The following is a 25,889-nucleotide window of genomic DNA, read 5'->3' on the forward strand; positions in this document are numbered from 1 at the left end:
AAACCTGCAATTTTTGCTGTTTCAGCTGGATAGAAAAAAAACCTTCCCTGTTTCCAGAGTTTGCCACCACATTCACTTCAAGCCTTTGAGCTATTTCTCTCCTCCTTCCTCCACTTCCAGTGCGTGCCTCTCCTCTCCAGCTGACAGCCTGGGACAGCCCCCCGAGATCAGCTGCTTGTGGAGCTCTCCCTGCTGAAAGCAGTCCTAAACGGTGTGGCCTTTGTTCCCCCCAGCTGTCGTATCCTCCCGGATCTGCAACAAGTCCTCGTTTTACAGACTCTGTCTTGTCAGTCCCCAATCTGATCTGACCACCTGGTTTGTTTTTGAATCGAGCACTCGAGTCATAACATTTCTGTTTATTTCAACAACTGTATTCCTTGCATAGGAAATGAGCCAAGATGGTCTAAGGCGGGGAGAGCGAAGCATGTCGTGGTTGTAATTGCTTTTGCTCTCCCAATATCAAATTTTACAGTATAATCAAAATCTTATTTTTGTACTACTGGACTCTGTTATTGACTTAATCTTCTTAAGTGCTCCTATTATTCCAGTGATTTCATCGTTGCATGTTGATTTTAATCTTTTGATCTCCATATTAGCTACTGCCTGCAACTAATTTGTTGCTCAGTGTTTTTCTTTGTTTTGACCTGTGAGGCATTTTCCTCATGGCACACAACTCTGCTGGCAGATTGCATATAATCTCTGCACTTTTTTTCTCCCATATTTTGCATAGTTACAACAAATGCAGATTTACAACTTGAAATGGAATATGCATCTTTCAGAAAGGCTGAGGAAAATATCACTTCAGGTTTAGCTCAAGAGCCTAAATGTGCTTGGAATAAAGGAAATATGGCTGAATACAGCCCACCGGAGAGAGGTGTCACGCAGGCTTTTAGCCCAGCAAGTTCAGAATGGGTGGCAACTGCAATAATTGTAACTTACATGCAGTCAGGGATCAAAGAGTTTCTGAAAGCATTGCTAGACCTAAGATAAAGAAGGCTGGATTTTTGTGAATGGCTTAAGGGACTGTCCTAGCTGGACTCAGCTTGACACAGCGGTGGCTCTGTTGAATCATGACACCGCGGAGCAGGTTTTTGAACAAACATTGGTGACGGTGGCGGTAGTGCAGAGTCACGAACTTCACAGACAAAGTGCAGAGGTTGAAATACGGCTCAGCTGCGTTTTGGTTGTCCATTAGACAACTGCTTTTTCCCTTGGTAGTTGATGGTTTAACCTGTGCTGATTTATGGGGCGCTTTGTTGGCTTTAGCTTTTTCTTTTAAAGCTCAGAGAAGTAATTTTTGCCTTAGGTTTGCTGTGACTTTTTTAAAAAGAACACAGCCTGAACGTTGACAAAATCATCTTTGCTTTGCTGCGTGCCTGTTTATGCTTCTGAACACAAATTGTCTTCTAATATTTTTGACGTTTTGGTCAGTAGAGAGGCAGAAAAGCAATTTCTAAGATGCCCATGGGCCAGGAGACATGCATTACAGCAGAGGGGAAAGAATCTGTTAGTTGCTGAAATATAAAACAAATTGGATGAACAGCTGCTGACACTTGTCAGTCAAATAGTTGATAGCATTTTCAGTCTCCATGCCACATGCTTTAAGTAAGTCTGTCAAAAAAAGGATATTTTCGCTGGACTTCCCTGTAAATACAAGAGAAGTTTTGGCCTGATCTATCATTTAAAATTTTGCTGGCAGAAGAATGAAATTTTCCTCTTTTCCCAAAACTGATTGACATAACTGTACTGGCAGATTCTTCATCTAGGTGCAGTTGTACTGGCAGAAAGTCCTTTGACTGTTGGAGCTCATTCCATCGCAGCAATGGGTTGAAGCGAAACCAGCAGCAGACCTTTGCATTCCTTGGCTGGGTTTGCTAGCATGCTCCTGTCCGTCAGCAAGCCCTTTTAGATGCAGCTCGAGGTGTAGCTTTGCTCTGCAGGAGCCTGAGTCCTGTCCAAAGCTTAGTCCGTGGCCGGGAGGGCTTTAAACCCAGATTTATATTTTTCAGACAAAACCAAACCGCTTTCAATTCAGTATTTCTGCAGGATTAACCCAAGGTGGCACTTCCCACTCCTCGTACCACGGTGCAGCACCCACATAGGACAGAGTCGTGCTGCCAGCACCCACGTAACCATTTGCAGGGATCAGGGCAGTGGGGATCAGGGTACAACATGCTCCTTTGCTTAACCTCAGGCTGCCGGCTGTGGGAGGTCACATTCTGCTTTGCAGCGTTGCTCGTACATGAGCTCTTCTCCCCACTCACACTAAAGTATGTAACTTGAAGCTCATCATTTGGGTCCAAACTCCTTAAAAGAAGTAAGCTGGCCAATGCTTCCTTGTTACGAGTGTGTGGTCAAGCCTGACATATCCTCAGGGTTGTTATGGAGTCTCTGAGGTGCTTTATTGGGGTTTGAGGACATGTGAAAAGCTGTCACAGGCTATAGGGTCATTGCTAATGACAGAGAAACTCAGACAAAGGTGTCCATCACTGCTGTTTCAGGGAGGCACCTATGTTTGTTAGTGATACACAGCCAAGGATCGTCTCCTGCAGGCTGTGCCCACTCTCTTTCATTCAAAAAACTGAGCAGGGCTCCCTGCTTTGAAAGGTGGCAGGTGGAAGTGGGCTGTGTTTTCACCCAATAAATATTTAATGTTAAAAAAAAAAAAAAAAAAAAAAAGGACAGCTAGGTCCAGAGCAGAATCAAGCTGTTTCTCCAGCTCTGTTCTGCCTGACTGGGAGCAAAGCTACAAATTTGGGTCTCCCCCAGTGCCCAGCATGGTCACCACCCCATGTAAGGCTTTCCCAGTTCCTCTTCTGGGAGCTGTTTCCCTTCATATAAATATTTGGGACAGCTGAGGGAGAGGATGAAAAGGGCATGAGCACATGTGTGCATCCATATGTGTGTGGATCGCAAGTGGATCTCAACCACCTAGGTGGTGCTTGTGGTTTGTTCATTCTGTCTTGTGAGATTTATTTTGTCAGGCAAGTCCTGTGAGGACTTCAGGGTGTGCTTGAAGGCTCCAAGCATAACGATGTCACAATATAGATGGTTTTTGCATGCATCCCAGCGACAGACCTGCAGAGGTATTGGAACTAGTTTTGGTGGACTCAGTATGACTTAAACACTCTACAGCTACCTCAGTTCCTCTGGGGATTTAGGACCAATTATTTGCACAGCTGGAGGGTCGGTAAGAAGGGGAAAGGACTTAACTGTGTCAGTGACCACAAGGCCATATTCCCTTTGAAGTCCTCTGAGGTGGCTTTTCCTGGCAATGCTTCCTTCTTACCAGTGTCATGGAGCAAGACAAAACCCAAGGAGTTGTCTGCTGGCCTACAGCCAGGGTTCAAAATTTGTCTATCCTAGTGCATCAAATGGCTTATCAACACGTAAATGGTGCTACGTGCGCATGCCTACCACCCACTCCTGAAGTAAAGACCCTGCTAATGTCCCTGTTCCAAGGGGGGGTGGTGTCCGCAGGTCACCACGGGTAGGTGAGTGTTGAACGCGTAGGGTATGGCCGTCCAGATGGGGCTGCAGAGCACCTCCAGAGCCAGGTGCTAAACTCTGCCACAGAGGGAAGGGACCCAAAAATCCAGCATTGCAGGTGAATGTGCTCCAGGCTCTGTAACTATCCCAGCCCCCTTTGGGACTCAACACCCCCTTCACACGCTGTTCCCAGAGGTCCCCTCCTCCTCCTCCCATGTGTCCAGGGAGTGTCTCTTGGCTCTTGGGCACTGGAAGATGGTTTAGTTTAACAGTTCATTATGCCAGGCAGGACTTTTTTCCAATATTTGCCCATCTTTTGCTTGTGAGTGGTGAACATTTGTCCTTATTCCCTAGGGTGGCAACAGGTTGCTGTGCATGGGGGTAAAGGACATCAGCTCTTCTGCTTCTCTCTCAAATGACTTAAACCCGGGCTAGCAGGAGTCATTTTTGGTTTGACTTGGCCAATGGGAGGGAGTGACTGCAAAAGCTCTCAGAAAACTCCCAACCTAACATGCTTTCCTTCAAACCAACCTGCTTTTTAATTTCAGCGAGGTGCCGTGTGTTTGTACGTGCCCCACAGGCTGCTGCGATCTGCTGCTTTGGGAGAAGTTAAAATAGAAACTGAGGCCTTTTGGTGGAAAGTAAGTGTCACGCAAGGCCGATTCCCACGTAACGACAGGGGCTGTACCAGAGCAGACCATCAATTAGATGTCCAGAGACAAATCATAGGGCATAGAGAGTAGATAATGGTGGAAAGAACTGCGGAGGTGACAGCAGAAATGTCCTGGGGAATATACAATCTGGTCCCACCCTGACCTTTGGGAGCAAATCAGGAAACCATCTTCTTAATTAATAAACTGTAAAAACACCCATGAGAAAAGAAAATGCCTTTATTCTGAGAGGTGGGGGCTCTTACATCTCAGCTTGTAATTTATTTTTTTTTTCTAAGGCAGACATAAAAAGACTCCATAATTTATTCTTAGGACATCTGAATAGTTATTTATTGAGAAGCCACAGTTCTCACACTTTTACAACTGTCGGCTTGTATAAGGCAAAAAAAGCAAGATGGATCACTATTTTACACAGAAAGTAAAAGCTCTGGAGGAGGGAACTGATGGACATGCAGTTACTGGTCAAAATGCAATGTACATGACATATATAAAAACCATTGTGAAACAGAGGAATTGTAAATTATGGTTACAATCTACCGAAATAAATATTCAATATATTATTATAAACACATTTGTATAGTCTAAGATTGTAATTAAAGTTGTCTTTGTACATACATGGTTATTTGAAATTTAAACAAAAATGTAACATTTAGAGGAGCAAATGTCAACATAAAACAACTGCTTTGGACTTGTAATGTGGCATGATATATCCATAATGATAGGATTAATCTGGTGTGGCAATTAGAATGACTAATCCTTTGGGATGTAGCCTCTATGGAGTTAACTGCATATTGAAGGGAAGAGCCTGGTACATTAACAAGGATGCAGAATGATTCAAACGGCTGTCTGGGTTTGTTTGTTTTCTGGTTTTTAAATGAACAGAGAGAACAAAAAAATCATTTGTAATTGCCTCATTCTTCTTTTAAAAACAAAGCTGTTTTTTTATTAATTTTAAGCAGTTGGCATCCACAGAAGAGAAACAAAGAAATGAAAGGACTCGATTCACTCATCTTCACAACAATTTACCATCAATGTATATACAGTACATTAATGAAGCATTGTTTAAACTTTAATTATAACAGGGACACACCTAGCATGTTTTCTATGTAGTTTTTCCATTAACAGTATTAAACGATGGTGCTCCATATTGCTTATGAACATATAGATATGAAATTAGGAAACCGATGAATCAAAGAGAGGTGCTAATCTTATTACCACACAGCTAACATGGCATTTGTATTGGTAAACTTCTCATGGGCATTTAGAGCTGACATAAAAATTCCTAATGTGGCTAACTGAGTTACAGACGAGGTACATGCATGGATACCAGGCGACCCCCAGCCGGTCCTCCGGGCCAGCTTCCCTAGTCGTCCTCTTCATCTTCCTCATCGCTGTCCTTCATGGTGATCCCCTGGAGCCCTCCGCCTTCGCTGACCGATGCCGTGGCCTCCTCTACCGTCAGCCGGTTCCGGATGGTCTCGTAGGTTTTGCTGTTTAAGGTGGAATCCAGCACGCCTTGCAGTCGGAAATCCCGGTACGTTTTCTGAAGCAGGGAGAGACACGGAGGAAGGAAGAGACAGCACAGAGGTCAGGGCCAGCACCGCTGCCCTGCTTTGCTGCAGGAGCGAGCCCGTGCCCCCATGCCCGGGGTCTGAGCCCACTCAGGGAAGAGGCTGGCATGCCGGGAAAATCCCAGCCCCAGGGACGTTTCGCATTGCCCGGGGCAGCGCAGAGGCAGTGGCAGAGGTCCCTTTAGGGTGCCTTGAGCAACAAATTACGGCTCTGCAACTCCAGCCCTGCCTTTGCAGGGCCCGCAGCGTGCCTGGGCTGTGTGGCTGCCTGCAGGCTTCAAAGCAGGGGTGGACTGGGGGCTGCTCAGGGGAGCTTCGCCTGTGGTAGGCTGGGGTCTAGAAAGACATCGAAGCAACAGAGGAGGGCTCTGCTCCAGCCAACCTCACTGGTTTCTGGATGCATTCCTCTGCCTGTAATGTCAGTTATTTTTCTCCATGCAGTAGAATGCTTATTGCCCATAACTGCAGATGTGATTACACGTTCCTGGAATACTCTGTATTAAATAATCCTACCCACAGTATTGGGATTAAATAAGCTAAGTCCAGGATACCAGGGAAAATTGTTGATATATAAACATAAGCATACGGCATGTGTTTCTTAAATCTCTCTTTCTTCACCTGATTTTGAAACTGGGGTTGTATTTCCATAGTTAGCTATATTTCCCTTGTTATTATGATTAACATCTCTCATTTAAATTTATGTTTAAAAACTTCTTGATTCTGTGAGATATAACTCTGGCCTCGTAGTTCATTTAATTCTGTTCTGTGCTCTGCGTGGAAACTATTTACTGTTCTGCTAAAAGTCCTTGGATTTGTTGTCACTGATTCTGAATGTAATATTGGTATAAATAAAGCACAAGAAAGAAAGCTTTCCTCAGCTAGCTGACAAGTAGAAATAATTTGTCTGTGCCTGTTGTTTTCACTTATGAAAAGCACATTTAATACATTTCAGTTTTAATTTATTCATGCCTTCAATGTGTTCACTGCACACAAGACCATAAACATTATAAAATACTAGACCAAAAAGCATTAGATAGAACCTAAAATGATCAAAAATATATTTACCCCCTTCTGTGATCTTATTATTTCATGTAAACCACTGCGATTTCACACTGAAATAATTATCATTAGTCCACGGCACGCACACACACACATATACACATACACGTGCACTCAAGGAAAAAAATGTTACTTTCAGGGTATGTTATCTCACCTTTGTGATCTCTTAGAGTTGATTATATACACCCATTGTAAAAGAAACAACTTCACTTAACTATGAGAACAATCCTCATTTGCATTCTGACGATAATCACAAGCCATAGCCGGGCTTAAATGTTTCTAGCAAAACAGTGTTAAAAACTTTCGGTTTGATTTAACCCATTTTAACACTGGAGTTCATTGGTGTGATCAACATCGTGCACAAAAAGGCTGATTTTGGTGCACTTACTGTAAAGGTAGGGTCGAATAGCAGTAGAGTTTTGCTTTTTTCATGCAACCAGTTACCTTGTTCTTATTTGCACACCTGTATTTCGCATCTATATGCATTTCGAGTTCCTGTTTACCCTTCTCTATGTGCCATACACACAACTATCTTAATTTTTAAGAATTTTAACGAATGGCTTAATTTGTTTGCCGGTGACAGTTTGCCTGAGAGAACATGCCGCACACATGCAGGCATACACACACGCTCCTTCCGATAGCAAGATGGTATCGAAAACACATCAGATGATTACCTTTACTATCCTAATGAGAGTTTTCAGTTGGTAAATGTGAAGCTGCAGGTCCATGCGGTCTGTCAGCCAGGTGCAGACAACATTCATCGAGCTGGTGTACCATTGCTGCAAGAGAGACAGGACTTCTCCAACAACCACGTTAGGGCTGCGTGCTGTGCCCTGAACAACACAGTCGGCACCGACCTTTCCCGCCAGCCAGCCTGTTCACGGGATATGACAGACTTGGAGGGGCAGATGGGCACCCTCTTTTACACAGAATTTCCATGCATGAGCTTTTAAATCTTAATAACAACAACAACAACAAACTTACTTATTAGGAGGGGGTAATGGCCACCAGCAGCGCCGCAAGGTTTTTGTAATCTGATTTTGCCATTGATGGGACTGGCCAGCAGTGGTATGCGTTTGGCCCAATCTGTTTTTTAACCCGTTCCAGTCCTGCCTTTAAGCGTGTCAGACACACACTCAAGCAACTTACCGTCTTGAAATTCAACCATAACCAGCCACGGGGCGAGTCTGGTTCCCTGGCGGCGAGCAGAGGGGAGGCTCGTGCGGGGCAGGGTTTGGCTGCGGCTGAGGATGCTGGTGCGAGCACCGACAGGCGCCTGCCCGGGCTGCACGGGAAATGCTTTGGTTTCACCCTCACAATTATGAAAGATGGAAAAGCAGCAAGGAAATGAGCTTGTTTCAAGCTGCTGAGCTCACAGGGCCCCTCCAGGGGCTGAAATTTTGCTGCCTGTCTGTGAAAAAGGCTTGCAGCTGTGTGGCAGCAGCCTGCCAGCCCTGCAGCGCAGGAAGTCCCCGGTGGGCTGTGGATCAGCGCCCTGCTCACGCAGGGCTGGCATTGCACGTCTGACGCCACACAGACGAGCAGCGAGCCCTCGAGAAAAGGAAAAGCTGGGGCTGGAGGGGGGGTGCTGATCACAAAACCCTCCCCACTGCGCTCAGCACAACGGTTGATTACAAAGTGGTCTGCGTACAGAAACCCACCACGTCTCGGTCTGCACAGTCACACCCTTCCCTCGCGAACTCTTACACACACAGATCAAAACCTATACTGCAGACCAGCTGCAATTAATCTAGAACCAGTTAAAGATTAAAAAAACCCCCACTGGAGCAGTTTATAAAAATCCTGATCACCACCCATGTTAGGCACCTAGCCTAAAACCTTGCACCAGTCTAACTTGGGTGTTATTGCCTCCCTTTTTGCTGCACCTTTGGGTGGGGGTCTCCCTCAGAAACATGCCCTCTCCCCTCCTGCTGCTGAAGCTGCCAGCACGGCCGGTGAACGGGGACAACGGGATAATCGGCAATTGCAAAACTGAACCCTCCACCCTTCAACACCGGCTGAGACGCCAGCGCCTGCCTGCGAGCAGAGTGCGGGTGGCACTGCTGGACGTGCGGCTCCGACACCGTGAGCTGTCACTGAGCAGGGCTTCGCTGGCAGCATGGGGGCCCGCAGACGCTGCTGTCTTGGCGCACCCACAAGCTGGCACAAGGCTCACCAAAGCACACAAATGAGTCCAAGCTAAACCAGCCCGGCTCGACACGCATTATTAAACCATATGGTAATGCACCCAGGAGTTGCTACCCTCCACCTGGAGTAGACAGCAGAGGTTAGTCATGCTGCATGGGCAAGAGTTTCCCCCCCCACTTCGATGAAGACGATCCTGTACTTCTATTTCTACACCACCTCTTAATAAATAAAGGGATGGAAGTCACCAAAGAAATGGCACGTGGTGATCTTTCTTGCTCATGCTTACACCTTGTGCAACTTGTAGCAGAGATTCCTGCTGGCCTGTGATCTCCAGGATGGAGACCTGCAAGAGCTAAGAGCTTGAATGAAACTGAGACAGCCAAGCAGGAGCTCTCTCTGTAACAGGAGTCAAGCTCAGATACTGTTAGCTGTCACCTGAGGTCCTGACGTCAGATTGGGGTTGAATTGTGAGTGAAGCACCCTGGTTAGCTGGTGTAGGCATGACCAGCATAGGAGACATGAAAGTCTGGTAGGTCTTCATAGCTTCCAACCCCAGACTAGTGTGAGACCTCGGAGCATCCCTGGATGTCCCCAGAGAGCCCTGGGTGCCTGTGGGTGTGGGCACAACGACCCAGGACAGATGGCAGCCAGCTGGTAGGGGGTGGCACAAAGCGACCGCTGTCACTGGGGGATCTGCCTGCGTTCCCTTGTCACGCTGGGGGCCCACGTGGGCAAAACAGAGAGATCCTTACTGTTTATAATGTTACTTTCCTGCAATCAGCATGCCTAAATGAGTCATGCTCTCGGGTGGCATTAGCTGTGACCCAGGGCTGTGCTGGCACACAGACGCCCAGGTTGCCCAAACACCTCCTTCCACCACCTCTTTAAATCAAAACCCACAGAGGAACGAAGCGACCGTATGTTACGCACGCCCTCTCCCTTCCACTGCTGCCTCTCGTCTTCCACAAAACGATCTGCCGGGTGTTTATGTCAGCCCTAAAGCAGACGAGAAGTCCCCGGCGGGGAAAGGTCCTGCTGTTCTGCTCGTCCCATGCCACGCACACCTACACGGCTGTGTGGATCCGAAACAGAAATTAGAACCTCTGCCCGGAGGTTATCGGCAAGGTGACTTGGCTGCTGCGAGACCTTCAGACTAAGGAAAATGAAACATTTTTCTGTGTTTCTGCTCGGCACTCCAACACGCTGGATTCTGGGGAGATGCAACCTCCCCCGAGCCGAATCCGAATCGTACCCCTCTCCTCTCGAGCACCGGCTGACAAGGGCTCAGCCAGGCGTATTGCTTGTCTGCTTGAAAGGAGCTCTGTTTCTCAAAGCTTAGTTACTCCAAAGACTTTCTGCTTTATGAGAAAAAGACAAAGTCTAATTCATTGATCTTGATACACAAAACCGTCACGTCACTTCATAGAGCACACACCAACTGCTGAATTTAAGCCCTGCATATTCATAAAAATAAGTTAGCCCATAAATTAAATGTTCCCTTTAGCTATCACTAGTGTTGATGTGCTATAAGACGCACAAGCCCTCTGATTCATGACTAACCTACCAAAGAAGATAACATTTGCATATGATTATATTATTAAAAAAACAACAACAAAGCCAAATGCTCCGCAATGGAAACGTGATCATTTCAGACAAAAGAGCACAGCGTGGTCCTGTCGGGACACCGGCCGCCTCGCTCTCCCGGGTGGGCCCGCCATTCCCCGAAGGGCAGCGGGGTGCATGCCGGGGACGCGGGATTCCTCGGGGCTCCAGCTCCAGCCTCGTGGCTTGTCCCCATACACGAGGTGCAGAGGGCGCAGCCCAAATACTGAACTTTGGGGCCTTGCCGTAGGGCTGCAACACATTTCAGGCACACTTCTGCAGCCCCAGCGCCCGCTCAGCTGTGGCACGGGCACACCAAAGTAACTAGTATATTTTCTCAAAACTCCTCACATCTGGTTGTAAAGAATGAGTAGACCTCATTGGTGCTCCCAGGTCCGTGGACCCCAACTCCCCATATCTCGCTGTGCACACACGCATTACTGATGCTGGCTGGCATCCCTGTCCGTCACTCAGAGGACAATTTACAGTCAGTCTGGGGGCACAGGGTGAGGGATGGCTGTGGAGGGAGCATCCTGGTGGATGCATAGTGGATGCCACACATCCACCGGGACGTCAGCAGGGAAGGGACCGGGGTTCAGGTTAGTTTTCCTGTTCCTCTTCTGTCTTTCACAGCAACCATCACTGCTGGGTGCTAGCCCGGGTAGATGAGATGGGTCATGGGCTGGCTGGGATGCTCCTGCACTGGCATTAGAGGAGCTGGAGCACACCAAGGGGTGGGCTTCCATGGCTGCCCATCCAACACCCCAACCAGCTTGAGCAATGAGCTTCCTCATCCCCTCCTGGTTTTTTTTTTTTTTTTTTTTTGAATGCAAAACTATGATCAATAAGTTGCTGAAATAGCAAGTTTGTCTCTGAATACATAAATTGCAAAAATTGATATGAATAAATCTGCAAGTAACACACTGAGTGTGGCACATTTTATCAAAAAAAGCACCCTGTGCTGGGCTCCTGCACTTTCTGGGAGGTGGTGTCATTACACATACCCAGGAACATCTGCAAACCCCCGTCTTCTTTGGTGTGAGCTGAATGGAAGCATGACCTCCTGGTCCTTGCCATGAACCTTGAGTTCACACTCATATTTTACATGTTACAGGAAGCCACAGCTCACCCCAGGGGTGCTGCAAACAGAATCTCGTAAGCCAGATGCAACACTGCTTCTTAAGGCACCTGAAGGAGCTGTATTCTTCATTCAAAAGCTTACATACTAGTAGCTTAAGGTCACTTCAGCTTTTGTAAAGAGTGGGACAAAACCAGGAATGCTTATAGGGCTGGGTTGTCAGCAGGGTAGCAGAGGGATTACAAGGAACCTGTGACTCTGCCTCTTTCTGCCTTTACTGGTAGTTTTTTTGTGTGTGAACAAGTGCCATACAACAGATTGAGGCTGGTATAAAGGCCTGGGACTGTGCAAGAGCACCCCGCTGAGCCTCAGCTGTGCTTGCAATTAGCAATAGGCATGAAATGATTATTGTTGTGGTGGCTGATGGCAATCTGAAGTGACAAGTTTTATGGGGGAAGTTGTAGTAGGGATGTTCAGCAAGTTTCTGCAAACCATTAATCGAAGGCTGCAGCACAGTTTAGTCAAAGCTATTTTATGTCATTCCAAAGGTCTCACAAGGATGCTGAAAGAATATTTTTCTGCTCTCAGTGCCTTGGAATGGAGTTTTTCTAGGTCAGGGATTCTTTACTGCCCTATTTAGTGTCAAAAATACCCATTTGCCTCAAATTAGCAGAAAGCTTGTAGTTAAGGGCTAGAGATTAGGCATACAAAATTACTCAGCAGGTGACTGCTGGGTGGATTTGGGGGTTGAGAAGTCTTTAAAACTGACTACAAGACATTATATACTTCTGACAAAAGAACATAGTAATCCTACCTGCTTGCTTTAACCACTGTTGTTTGTCTATTATTATGTGCTTTAATGCTCATAAGAGCAAAACTACTGGTGATACTACTCAATTACCATAGTAACTCTCCCCTATGACCTCTCATTTCAGTACTCGCTTTCCAACCAGAACCAATCCAAGCAGGCCAAATCTATTTAAAACTGTGACACACACTGCACAAGGAGGCTCCGAACGCCGGCTGGCTCCCTCTCTTTGTCTGGGACACAGACTTGTTTTGAAATGCTGAAAGGCGGCTTTGAAATGAACCCTTGAATTCAAGGTGTTTCCAAGGTGAGGGACTGGATGCCGGGCGGCTGCCTCTGCAGCATCCCCGAGCCGGCCAGTGTGGAGCGAGGGGACCACGGAGGCGGGAAGTGAGAGAGGAACGTGCTGACCATGAGTCTTATTTCCCAAAGGAAAATTGAACCTGCTCTCGGGCAACAGCCCTCTCTCAAAGTGACCTGATTAGCCAGGGAAAAAAAAAAAAAAAATTAAAAAATTACCGACTCTGTATCTGGTGTTTGCATCCCCGTCCAATGGGCCAGGAGCTCAGCTGGTGCAAAGCACAGCGAGGCTGTGCTGATTTACAACTGCTGACAGTACGTGACAGCCGACAGAGCCCTGTCCATCCCCATCCTGGGCGGCTCTGAGATCAAATTCGGTATTCGGCGTTGTCACACGCATTCACGGCAGCCACCTCCCCTTGGCAGGTGTCGTCTCCGCAGGGAAGGTAGGGATGCGGCCACCGCAGCAGGGCCGTGCTTTCCAGGGACCAGCGCTGCGCACACAGCTGCCTGCGGTGCATGAAGACCTGCTCGGTGAATGGGAGCAGGAGCTCTTCTGGTGCAGTGTGCTTGCCCAAGGGACCGTGCTCCTGCGTTTGCTCTCGGCATGCCCCGTACGTGCACGCAGCCAGGTTGGTACACACGATGCTGTCTGCAGGCCTGGAACCCAAAGCCCAGGCTGCTTGACAGCAGTCACGGAAGGACCATTCTTGTCCCGCTGATCTTCTGTGGTCACCAGCGTGTTCCTCTCCACCTTCTCTCAACATTTCTTTCACTGTTGATCCAGGCAGTCACTGCCATTACAAAGACTTGGCAAAGACAGTAAGCGTGAAGCGTAGAGCCTCATGACCAACGCAGTTTCCTACTCTTTTCCTGAAAAAAACCAAAAGAGGTGTTCCCAGCAAGCCTGAACATACACGGCAGTGTACACGATCTGACTTTGAGAGCCTCCTCTGAAGGGCAGCTCAGCCGGGATGCTGGATGTGGATGAAAGCAGTGGTGGGATGAAGCATGCCTCCTGCTATTTCTCAGGTGATGTTTTGGAAACCCAGGTTTTGTCTTGCTGCAGAAGGTGACCTGCTGTCCCCAAGGCTGACCCACTGTCCCCAAGGCTGACCCACAGCTGGGAAGGTGAGGGAAGAGCGGGGACACGGCCTTGGTGACTCAAGCGTGCCTGAAACTCTTGAGCTAAGAGGTGGTGGTGGCCCTGGAGGAGGACGTGGCACAGTCAAGGTGGGTGAAGAGCCACGGTCCCTCAGGTGCACATGTAGCTCTGGTCCCCAGTGTTGATGAGGAGACGGGGATGGACCTTCTGCCACATGATGAAGAAGGAAGAGGCACATCTTTCCCCTGCAAGCACACGTTTTCTGGACGGCAAGTGGAGATGTGCCGCACAGCAATCCTCATCCCACGCGTTCATCAACTCTTCTCGCTACTCAACAAAACCCATCCTCTGCGCCGGGTATCACTCCACGGTGTCCTGCTTACGGGCTCCCCCTCCGCAGCCGTTCACTGGGGAACCAGAAGAGCCATCCGAAGGCAGATCAGCATTTTCAGCTACAAAACCCCCTCCAGCACGGAGGGCCAAACCTGCAGCAGGGTCAGGGGCTCAGCCCCACAGGCAAAGAGCATCTGGCTCAGTCGCGTCCCAGCCGTGGCCACGGGTGGCATCAATAATAACCCAGTGACTCTTTTGATTTACACCTGCCAAGGATTTGACCCGTTACCCCAAGCCTGGCAGGGGCCAAGGCTCACGGAACCGAGTATTGCATCTCTGTGAGTGCCTGGGTTTTCCAGAAGCAAAGAAATCGGTGTGACATCACCCACGTTATAGAAATGAAGTTTAGTGGCTAAGCATCTAAGAGCACACAGCTAACCAGAAAATAAGCAATGAGTTAATATCACAGGCATTGATCAGCTAGTCTTACAATTAATGCTTCCAATAAAAAAAAAAAAAAAAAAAGCTCCCCCTTTTTATTCAACAGAATAAGAAATTAAACACTTGTGGGCTCATTCTAAAGAATGAATGAAATTGAATAAGCTACCTAGCACTTGAGATTCCCAGCGAGTGCTTGAATAGAGCAAACCTCCTGAGTTGAATGGATTGCCTTTTGGGACCAATTTGTCTCTTTTCACTCTTTATTCCTCCTTTTTTGCTGACAGATGTACAAAGGCGGAACTGCGCTGTGCAGCTTAGCTACATGCACCCACAGCAGCTGTCACTTTTGTCGAGCAAGTTAATCAAGCAAATGCCACCATATCCCACTTTCTATAAGGAACAACATGTTATAGACAGTAGTCTTGGGAGACGGGGAGGGAGGGAGAGAGACTTTATTTTAACTTTGAGTAGCTGGTATTTTTTTTTTCCCTCTGTGTGTAAAAAAAAAAAAAAAAATGCAAAAAAAAAAAAAAAAAAGCAGCCAAACCCGGTAGCACAAGCTGACACTTTTGTTTTCTCGTAGAACAAATATTTAATATGATTTTAACTCTAATTTGTACTAGAGGGAGAGCTGTCCGGTTTTAATTAAATTTAAGGGACTTAAGGGACACATTTCAAAAAGAAATGGAAGCTTTTTGTTTGTGTTAACGCTTGTTGATAATAATATATTGATTGTCAATTGCTAAGCCCAAAAGATTAGTGTAGTAAATACTATTATCTGAATGCCACAAGTGAAGTGCTAGCTTCCCGTCCCTGCTTCTCCCTTTGTGAGGCAGTTTGAATCACTGGTTGTTATTTATACATTTTCTTTGATAAAACCAACTTGTGTGGCTGATTTTTTTTTAAACCCTGCCTCATTAAGTACATAATAGCATTTACGTGTGGGGCTTTCTGCTTTTTAGCCTTTCAAGCTTAAGCTTATATTCCTCTCTCACAACCATGTTTCAAAACTTGGGATGTTCACAAACAATTGGATACACACCAATATTGTATATATCAGATGCTCTCTTGCTATTGCCAAAGACTAGAAAATAACAGAACATTATCTGCAAAGAGTAAATAAATAGTTATCGTCCTGCTAGGCTGCCGGTAACAACACTGCCCGATCATTAGGTAGCTTTTCTATCGCACGTGATTCTTTAAGTGCGTATACTCTCGTTAGGCATGCAAAAGTCGACACCAAAAGTAGGTCTTTCGGCGTAGCTCTGTGGAACACACACCAGCAAAGCACCGCGAGAGCTACAGGCAGCCCTCGGTTTGCTATCAGAAAGGTAATTCCCCCCCCAAATTCATACACTTTTGAAAGTACCTTCTCTTTCAGAAAATAAATCTAAGTTTTGGTAACAGATTGGAGTGTGCTAATTTAACTTCTCTGCAGGGTCTTCGGCATGGTACGTTCAGAAATGGAGCGCAGAAATCAGAAGTGTTTGGGATGTGTGAACTCTTTGCCAAACTCTGGACGCTACGCTTGCACCCTGCCTGTACGAGCAAATCCTCCGTCAGCCGTGCTCGGCAGGGCTCTGCCTACACCCCGGCAAGCAGTCCTCACAAGAGGCAACATGCCCCTCATTTTCTGAATTAAACCTCTCAAACTCTATGTTAAATTCTAGAAATCTAGTAAAGTGCTAACAATTTAATAAAAATCCCCTGAAGCCCAGGGTGGTCTTTTTTTTTTTTCCCCTCCCTTAAATTTGATTACTTTATTCTATCAAAGCCTTGTGAATCTGTCTGGAGTCTCCCAGGTCACACTCACACTCAGCTATTACTGAAGTAAACGGCTGCACTGTTTTTTTCTGGGATTTTTGGTATCGCTATAACGCTATCACTGCAAGTACACACAGTGTATTCTTCAACATCCACCCCAGTGCTGTGATTTCTGGATGCCTTTTACTCTATTTTATATTCCCTAACTATGCAATTTCATTCACACTGCCAATGTAACTATACGAGGAAGTTACAAAGTCCAAGGGGCTCAATATTAAAATAATTTGTATTATTATTTAATAAAGTCACGGTCCCAGCGTTGCATAATAGGGTTAAGCTGCTAGCCAGAGCGACTCATCATCTGTCTAGGATGCAAATGGCATCACCGAATTACATTATCTTCCCCCCCCCTTCTCTTCCCAAAAATAAACCACAAAAAAACTTTAAATCACATAAGAGCTTTGCCTTCAAACAGGGAAAAGAATTCAGAATGAAAGCTGAAATGCAGACCCAAGCGCATTGAAGTGCCGCACGCTTTTTGCAGTACATATGGTACCTGAGATCACCCACTGTTTGGGGATCTCAGCAACAGGGTGCGCTCAGGCTGGCGCTTCACCCTTAATTGGCTTGAAGTTGGACCCGACGGGGCTCGCCAGGCCGGTGCCACGGGTGTTAATGGGAGGGAGGTGCGGGACTCCTTGTGGGTGCGTTTTCTGCATGTGCTGGTGGGATTGCACTAATTCCCTGTGAGCCAAAGGGCCACAACGCATCCTGCACGCTCCTCGCTGCAAATTTCTCTCCACTCTTAATTTTATCCCTTTTTGAGAAGGAAAAAAGAGGATTGACATCTTTCACGGCAAAGTCCCCAGCAAATAAAGACACCCAAGAAGATCATCTCTAATACTCTCTGCTTTCAGTGCTGCAGAAAACCAGTTGACACCTACACGTGTTTTGTGCAGCCGCAACTCCACACGCCGCGGTGGGTGAAGGTTTGTTTACTCTGCCTGTCAGTGGCTTTGCAGGCAATCCGTGTGCTCTCATCACACAAACAAAGGTTTCCCACCGCAGGTACACAGCCAGACAGAGACAGAAAGGGACCTGCAGACTGTGCTGCACCTTCTCTGGAGGAGGAACAACTCTGCTGCTGGGGATACAAGGGCTTGCACTTACTCAGGCGTTTCCGAGCTGTACGTCAGCTAGCCAGACATTAGAAATCTCCGCCTAGGCAAAAGCCACGTACTCACATCCCTGGCAGAGGTGAGGGCAGGGCAGCTCTGGGGACAAGCCCCAGGCAGGACATGCCAATGCCCCCCCCTCCCCTGGGGAGGATCTCACTGAAAGGGCTCACCTCCTCCTACAGCCGGGGATGCCCCCGGTCCCAGCGCACCGGGGTTTGCTGTGAGCAAACACCTACGCCAGCCCGCTCGCTGACCGTCTCCGAATAAAGCCCAGCCGCGTGCTGCTACACTCGCTCTGCGGAGGGCAAACCCTCGGACCATGTGTTGGTCAGGGCTGGATGCAGGGCAGCAGGGGAGGAAACTGCGAGGGAGACCCGCGTGGGAACAGCTATTTATCTGCGGCAGGGTGCAGGGGGATGCGGTAGCCGATGCTCACAGTTTGTCCGGGAAGGAAGCCCGCTGACATCGGTCCTGGCAGCACCTCTAACTTCTCTCTCATTCACAACATCCTCTAACCAGGGACACCCTGTGCTTAAACCTGCAGGTTAGCAGGCTGAGAGCCTCCGTGGGTGCCTCCTTTCCTCTCCGAGACAGGACAGCCCCAACCCTCGGGCACTGCATTATACCTCTGGTACTAGGTAAAGCCTGTCCTGGCTACGTGCATCCTGAAGACCCTGCCTACACAGGGTGTGCTGGTACTCAGCATCCCACGTACCTGCACGCAGGGCACTGAGCTCTTAACGGTGCCCTGGGTGCACCATCAGGTTGGCTCTGGGCCCTCCCTCCCTTCACTGCAGATACAGCTCAGCAAAGTGCACAGTGTTTGCTGGGAACTGTCAAATAAAACCCAAAAAACCCTGCTGCTTTGCAGGATTTTGCAGACCTTGGTTTTCCTAAATGAAAGAGCTTCTGCAGAAAAAAAGATGAAGGCGTGCACACACGCATACATACACAAAATCACTTCTGTATGGATGCTTGTTCTCAAATACTTTTTTTAACCTATAAAATATTCTCTGCTTATTTCCATTTTTCAAAAAAGAAATGAAGTTGACACATTAAAATCTGAGCTTCTATATAAAGCAGCTTAGTAAAACACAATATCCACACAATGTGCTGCTTTTTTTCTGTCCCGATTCTAAGGCTCTGTTAGTGCAAGGCAGTGGTGGTATAACTGGATGCAAAGTTGCTCACTAAGATGCAATACAGTCATGCATGCTATGGAATACTTTAATTGTAATTGTTCTCAGGTTGAATTGAAAACTGTCACAAAGTGGGACTTGATAGACTTTAGCTGGCTCTTTTATAGCCTGCAAATTCAAAAATATAGCTAGATGCTGCCAAGGTATCTCAGTCCTGAGCACAGGAGGGAGCAGCTCCCCTGGGATCATTCCTGGGGTTACCCGCTGGAGAAAATGCACTCCCTGCCCGAGTCCTGCTAAGCATTTTTGAATGCTGATATCATACATCCAGGGCGAGGTTTAAAGGGGCACCGGGCAAGGAAAGAGCTGCAGATCAAGAGAAATGAAGTGACCTGGGACGGCTAATCTCGCACGCACTGCTGGCTGGCGCGGGCAACGGCAGTGATTGTGTGGGGCTGGATTGCGGGGCGGGGAAGAAAAAGAGGGATTGAAGGCACTGCTGGAAATCAGACAATTTGTCATTGTCTGTGCAGGGGCTGTTGGCTCACCCCTGCGCGCACCGTGTGTTTTTTTGGGCAAAGGCCCTTTGCACAGCCCGGAGGGAGGGAGCAAAGCAAAGCTGCTGGCAGCGGGGGGGCTCGGCTGCGGCAGCTGTGCCCCGGTCGAGCTGGGGGTCAGCCCCGCACATCTGTCTGCACCGGGATGTCCCGGCCCTTCCCATGCTCCTCGCACCCCCAGACTCAGCTGGCACCCGTGCGGGTTGGGGTTCACGGGGAACGCCAGCACCTTCAGGCTCTCCTTCCTGACGACCCACAAGACTGGAGCTCTGATTAGCTAAGGCCTCTTAAACGAAGCTGGAAGGCAGCTTCAGCTCAGAGCGCGCTACGCGACTCGTACGCAGTTATAAATGTGCACAGGCAGCTCCCGGTCCGGGAGCAGAGAGGCCGCTCGGAAGAAAGCTCTCTCTGGATTGAGGATGCCTTGCTGCCTGCAATACAGCACGACGGCACCTCTGCCACAAAACCTACCTTGGCTGCTCACATCTATCGGGAAATAAATGATCTTTCACTCAGTGCCTGCCCTGAACCAAACATCTCTGATGCTCAAAAGAACTGTGTGGATGATGTTAGCAAGCCTACGCTGACCTTAACGTAACGGAGCAATCAGTCTGCCTTCTTAGAATGATTAATGGAAAATCTCCTCTGGAAAAGAAATCAAATTAACTGTCTTCAACCAAATGTCTACTGGAACATGAAAAGCTGTTCCGATAAAGACATTTAGGAGGGGAAAAAAAACCCCTTACAAGCATGTAAAATCCAGTGACAGATCTAGGACTTTATTAAGACTCTCCGTAAAATAAATTAAATGGAGCCTACTTAAACGAGCACTTCAGGAAAGAAACCTTGCTAAGGGGAGTGCATGGTTGCTGCCGTGAGAAGCTCGTGTATGGGAGTAAAAAAAGGACAAGGTTGGCTCTGAGGAGCGATGTCCACACTAAGCTCCTCTCCCCGCTCCTGCGTGGCTGCGAGCGGGCACATAGGAGGAAAAAAGGCTGCGGAAGCACGGTGCACACTGTGCCCCCTCAGAAAAAGAATCTGTCCCTTCCTAGAAGATATACAGAAAATGGCCATCACAATTTTTTCTCCCAGCAAAGGTCCCTGCAGTGGGACTGACTCCAGGTCCAGGTCCGAGTCGTGCCGAGCCAGCCAAGGGCTGCGGCAGCCTCTGCAGCAAGAGCTGCGCTGCTCCGGCTCCTCCAAAGATGCACGGGGAGAAAAAAAGCTGCATTTCCTTGAGATCAATCTGCCTAATTGTCTTCATTTCACAACTCACTCAGGAAGGGAGGGGAAAGGGGAAAAAAAGAAAAGCAAAAAACAACGCAGAAGAAATAGCTCGGTGGAGGCCATATCAGGATGGGAGTGGGAGAGAGTTAGTGCCCTAATGAGCAGTCTAGCTGCGTAGGAGGGAAACAGGTTGTTGTCTGTCTAAGAGAAAGCGGTGAGTGCGGCTGCAAGCAGATATTAGATGGGAGCCCGGCGCGCAGACTGATATCCGTTCTTCCCCTGATCCTGCAACCCGTCCTCCTGTGAGTAATTCTAACTCACAGTGAGTAGCTCCACTGACTCACGACCAGGCTTTTAGGTTCGAGGAGGGGTAGGAGAAGGGAGGGTGAGAAGGGCTCTCTTTTGGCATTTGATTGTGCCGTGCAAGGCTTACACTCTAGCAAGAAATGCCATGATCCTGCAAGCACGCCTTGAAGGAGCTGCCAAAATTCAAGTGAGTAACCCCACTGAAGGCAAAAGCTTCGATTTTAAGAATAAGCTAATGCCTAAATGTCTGCAGAGGACTTGCTGAATTAACTGATCTAGCTGTCAGTCTGTGTTTTGTAATTTTTTCTGTATAGTCAGGTGTGATAGCAGGCTCCGAACCAGTAGGTACTGAAACATCTGCTGAGCTGCCTGTGGCTCCTCCAGTAAAGCGGTGAGAACTGCTCAGTCAGGCTCCTGGAAATTTGTATGAGAATTTTGCTGGTCTGAGACTTGCGCAGTGCCCCGCATCCTCACTATCTCCAATACTCAGAGGTCAGTTACCAGTGAGGGTGGCTGCCTTTGGACATACGAGGACAGTCCCAAGCCGTGTCCTCAGGCCCGGTGCTCCCACTGGGCTCTGGGCTGGGGAGAGGCAACCGACCCCCCCCAGCTGCGATATCAGCCTTGGGGATCTCGGGGGCTTCCTAAAAACCCAGCTGAGCTGAGCCAGAGGGACAGGACCTGGCGCTAGATCCCCACCCGAGGGCTTGTGCCGGCCCGAGGGCGGTGGGAAGGAGATGCTGGCTCCTCTAACAGTCGAGCCGTGGCTTCTCCTGCGCTGCTGAGAGAGGACATGGGGTGACTGTCCCTCTGCACAGGGCAGAGCAAAACCTCAGTCTCCCCCATCGCCCGCCCGGACACTGCCGATCCTACTCTGCCGTCAAGATAAAAAAAACCCACAAAAACCCGCCTCTGTCTTGCAGAGACGAATGGGCTCGCTTTCTTGTTTCAGGAGAAAATACTCCGTCTGGTATCCCGGCTTTGACACGGACCTTTGAGGAAGCCGAACGTACACAGTGACAGTGAAGTGGTAAAACTGCCTTCTGCACCGAGCACGGCGACTGCCGCCACCTCGGCAGCCTGTATCACTGCGTGATTAAGTTCTTACCAGACTTTTTGGTAAAGGCAACCTTCCTGATCTGATAACTGCCAAGGACAAGCCAAATACGCAGGGTCAATCTATGCACATTTAATCCCCAGAAGGCAGATTAAGTGTATAATTGACCCATATAATCCATGTATCATCTCCAGTGAAATGTTTTCTATGTCCGGTTTAGGCAGACATGAGGCCCATAAGAAAGCGATCAGAGACACAGTATTACCATTGCGGCGGATTTCATCAAAGTTAGAGATGGCTTTTTAATCACTGATCTCAGAGACTGCTAGATTTAAGCAGATGAACTAGCACTAAGCACATCTGGTTTAATCCTTATCTTCTACTCAGGCTGGTGTCTTCAAGAAGTACAAGGAGGAAAAAAATAAATTAATTTTTTTTTTTAGGTCCTTGCAATCTTAGGAGCTTCTCTTGGTGTTTTGATCTCTCATATCAAAAGCATGTTTTTGTTTTTTTCGGTAAGATATTGAATTAATCATCAGAGAGAAAAATGCCATCTGCGCTATTTAGGGACTGCATCAGGATGCTGGAATTCGCAGGATCTCGGGGAGCTCACTTGACGTTCAGTAGCCTTTTGTGTACGTGCTACTCGCCTGTGGCTGGGGAGGAAATATTCTCTCTATGTCTTACATTAGTGTTTACCAATTTATGAGGAAGAAAGGTTGGCATTCACACTATCTACTAGTCAATCACAGACTTTCTGGATCACGTATGTTCTGACGGTTTGAAACCTATACTGCCAGTATCTATGGGTGTGTGTAAATAACTTCCACCAAAGGGCACAACCCTTACAACTAAAACTCCTGCCGCCTTCAGACAAAATTACGGACGTATAAACTCTGACCCTATGAAATTCTGAGTGTCCCAAGCCAAAGGGGACCTGAATTTTGCAGGACTGGTCTGAAGACTCAAGATGACTCTGAAGATATTTTCCCATGTTTAAGCTACACCTGCCTGCCTCTGCCTCACCGTTCCTATAAACAACCACAATCAGCATGTCAATTCTGCCCCCCTTCTATGGAAAAAGTGATAAAATTTTACTTTCTATCAGGCACTACACAGAATTTGCGATCTCTCTGCGTTGCATGCAAAGTTTCACAGCGGTTTAAATCCCAAAGCGCTCAGCCGTGCACAGGAAGCGGATGCTACGATACTATTCTGAAACTCTTCTGTAACTACTGCTCTCTACCAACGGGCCTTATTACAGTGTTTTAGCTTTAAATGTTATCAAATTAGTGAGCCAGGCCAAGTAAATAAGTCATGTTACTCTGCAGTAAACAGCACTGCCAAAAAGCTAGTTAGGTTTTGATTACCAGCAGAACTCCACAATCAATCTGTTCGTTCAATGATCCCAAGAATACAGATTTTTAAAATTAAGATGAGTCTATTTCAGGGAGGAGGGGGGGAAACCCTGACTAATTTGCAGAATTAAGAGGATTAACACACAGACCACACAGAAATATTACAGTAATCTTCTGCAAACACCAGGATCTCCCAAAGAGCACAGCCCTGCGAGCAGGGCACACGATGCAGAGGGAGAGAGATGGTTTCTGAGCTAAGAAATCATGGCAAATGCCAAAAAAAGATGCATTAACCCCGCTTCTGTTGGGAGACGGCCTAATACACTCTGCACCCTCTGCTCCTGCGAGGAAACAAAGAGGGGAAATGAATGGAAATGCTGGGCAGGACTGCGGAGAAGTGCGGGGATTAGGAATGTCCCGGGAGCTGCAAACCCCACTGAATGTGCGATAGGCAACCTCGCACGGCGTACCTCTGCTCTCGCGCTACTCACGACTGCGCAGAAAGGGCATTTAGCCCTATATTGCGAGTGCCTCTAACGTGACCCCGCTGCGAGCAGAGGAACTGCCTGCAGGCAGATTTAAGCTGTTTACCTGCCATCGCTGCATGTATTAACATATAACAGCCTAAAACCGGACTAAGCTTTCGGCTGGGGTGAGCCAGCATCGCTGCACTAAGCCAGCGGAGGAGCTGGCCTCGAAAGTGTTAATAATCTCATTGTCTGGAGAAACTCCGCAGCTAAGAGGATTGCTCCTCTGCTGTGCTGGGGGAAGCGAGAACAAAACCAGGCCCAAGTCTAATTCAGCATCATAAATACCATTTTTGATTATTCCTCTTCTCTTTCTTGTTAAAAAGGTAGCCAGCACCTAAAATGACCTTGGAAAATACAACCATCGGTGCAGATACCAACGGAGCTTAAAGACCCCGTGGTCGCGCTCCTTTGCTGCGTCAGGTGAGGGAGGGCTGTAGGACTGTGGCTGAGATCAAGCTCAAGACAACAGCGTTGAGCGTTTGCTCCCATTTGTACCAAAACGTAGGTGAACACAGCACCGATTTAAACAGGGTCTGGGCCCCGGTGACCCCCATGTACTCATAAACCCCGCTGCTACTGACCCGCCAGCAGCACCGCAGCCGTGCCGAGAGCTGGCCTCGGGGCAATGCGCTGCTTCAGCTGCAGCCTGGTGAAGACAATTCATGACCGCTCAAAACGTAATTCCAATTTTTGGGGGGCTAGGGCTCGGCACATCCCCAACCTTCCTTGCAAACCAAGGGCCCCGCAACTCACCCCCCATCACGGGCGTGCGCTCACGGACATGAGACATGTGCGAAGGTGCCGGCGGCATTGGGTCCCAATGCTGCTCTGCTGGCACGGGGAATGGGAACGGGAACGGGAACGGGAACAGCTCCCACACGCTGCGGCTCCCGCCTGCAGCCAGCGTGGGTCAAAACAGGCGGAGCAACGTAAAAACCCTACTCTCAATTGTTTTATTGCACATGGACGAGGGAGATTCGAGGAAAGCAGGGAGGAAAAGAAAGTTTTTGCACTTTTTGCTTTCCCCAAGGTAGTTGCTCTTTTTTTTTTTTTAATGTCAATTGTTAATTTGTTTAAAATGTGGCTTGGTAAAACTAAGTACCAGCAGATCAAACAGAAATCAGCATTTGTGCTAATTACAGCCTTTTGAAAATTGGAAAAAATGGCCCAAAGGGTACGAACACACCAACTGTGAATCATAGGGAAAGGATGAGGGAAAAGGCAGTGTGGGCATTGAAAAGAACAGTCCAGATGAGCTCTGGAAATTTAACTGCTCGTGGAATAAATTTCAACACAAACGAGCAATGCACTCGCAGGCCCGCTGCAGATGGAAGCGACAGTCTTTTGTTTTATGTTTTGTTTTTTCTCCCCATGCCTGCTTGATGGGTGATTTGCGTCTGGTGCTCTGCGCTGCAAACTCTCCCCGGAGCGAGCACGCGCGGCGCCCGGAGGAGGCACTGCTGTGCTCCGTGCATGAATGAGGCATTCTCAGTGGATATGGGTCATGCTAGTAGATGTACACAGTAAGATTATTTGACTCTAATTCATGCCACTTGATATAATGTGATAAAACATTTGACATGAGAGATAAGTTCCATTTTAATCCGATAAGGTACGGGGGAAAGAAAGAGTGGGAATTGTAAAGGAGGAAGAGGTTTCTAAGGGACAGGTAATGCGCAGAAAGAGAGGTATCGAGTGAAGGAGGAGGTTGGTTGGGAAAAAAAGCAGCTTTCCCTGCACACTGAGGAAGCAAACGAGCAAGTAAAGAAAGCGAGGAAGGTTGTTACAGTTCCAGAGCTGGGAGACTGAGAAATGGCACTGCTGAGAGATGAAAGGAAGGAAAGTAGGAACAGAAGCTGCTTCAAACAGAAATCGATATATAGACAAATACCCTAAAGGAGACTGAAACACTAATACTACAGGCTGGCTGTCAACAGAAAACCTTCGCTATAGAACAGCTACAAGGACAGAAAGGCTGTAACGCAACAAGAGCAACAGAAACAGAGATACCGGTTAACATGCATCCAAATCCAAAACAAACGGGCATCACAGGTCACTGTTCTCTTACAGTCCAATGAATTTATCTTGTGCAACAGAAAAATAGCTCTGAACATCTGGGTCAGTTCCTACCATGCCACCTTCATCAAGGAGACCATGTCTCAACTTTA

At 47.8% G+C, this 25,889-nt stretch overlaps 1 protein-coding gene across 8 annotated transcripts in view; it reads right to left on the bottom strand.

The window, feature by feature from the left end:
* Positions 1-4,361: 4,361 nt before the first annotated feature.
* Positions 4,362-25,889, bottom strand: part of CADPS (calcium dependent secretion activator) — a 220,138-nt gene continuing 198,610 nt past the window's right edge. For all 8 annotated transcript variants that reach the window (XM_075762315.1, XM_075762310.1, XM_075762314.1 and 5 more), the window contains 2 exons: positions 7,465-7,569; positions 4,362-5,703 (listed from right to left, as the gene is read on the bottom strand). In XM_075762315.1, coding sequence (XP_075618430.1) covers positions 5,524-5,703; positions 7,465-7,569 — 285 coding nt within the window. In that variant the 3' untranslated portion in view covers positions 4,362-5,523. The remainder of the gene's footprint in view (positions 5,704-7,464; positions 7,570-25,889) is intronic.

The sequence above is a fragment of the Balearica regulorum genome, chromosome 10, assembly GCF_011004875.1.
Source record: "Balearica regulorum gibbericeps isolate bBalReg1 chromosome 10, bBalReg1.pri, whole genome shotgun sequence".
In the NCBI taxonomy this organism is placed as follows: Eukaryota; Metazoa; Chordata; class Aves; order Gruiformes; family Gruidae; genus Balearica; species Balearica regulorum.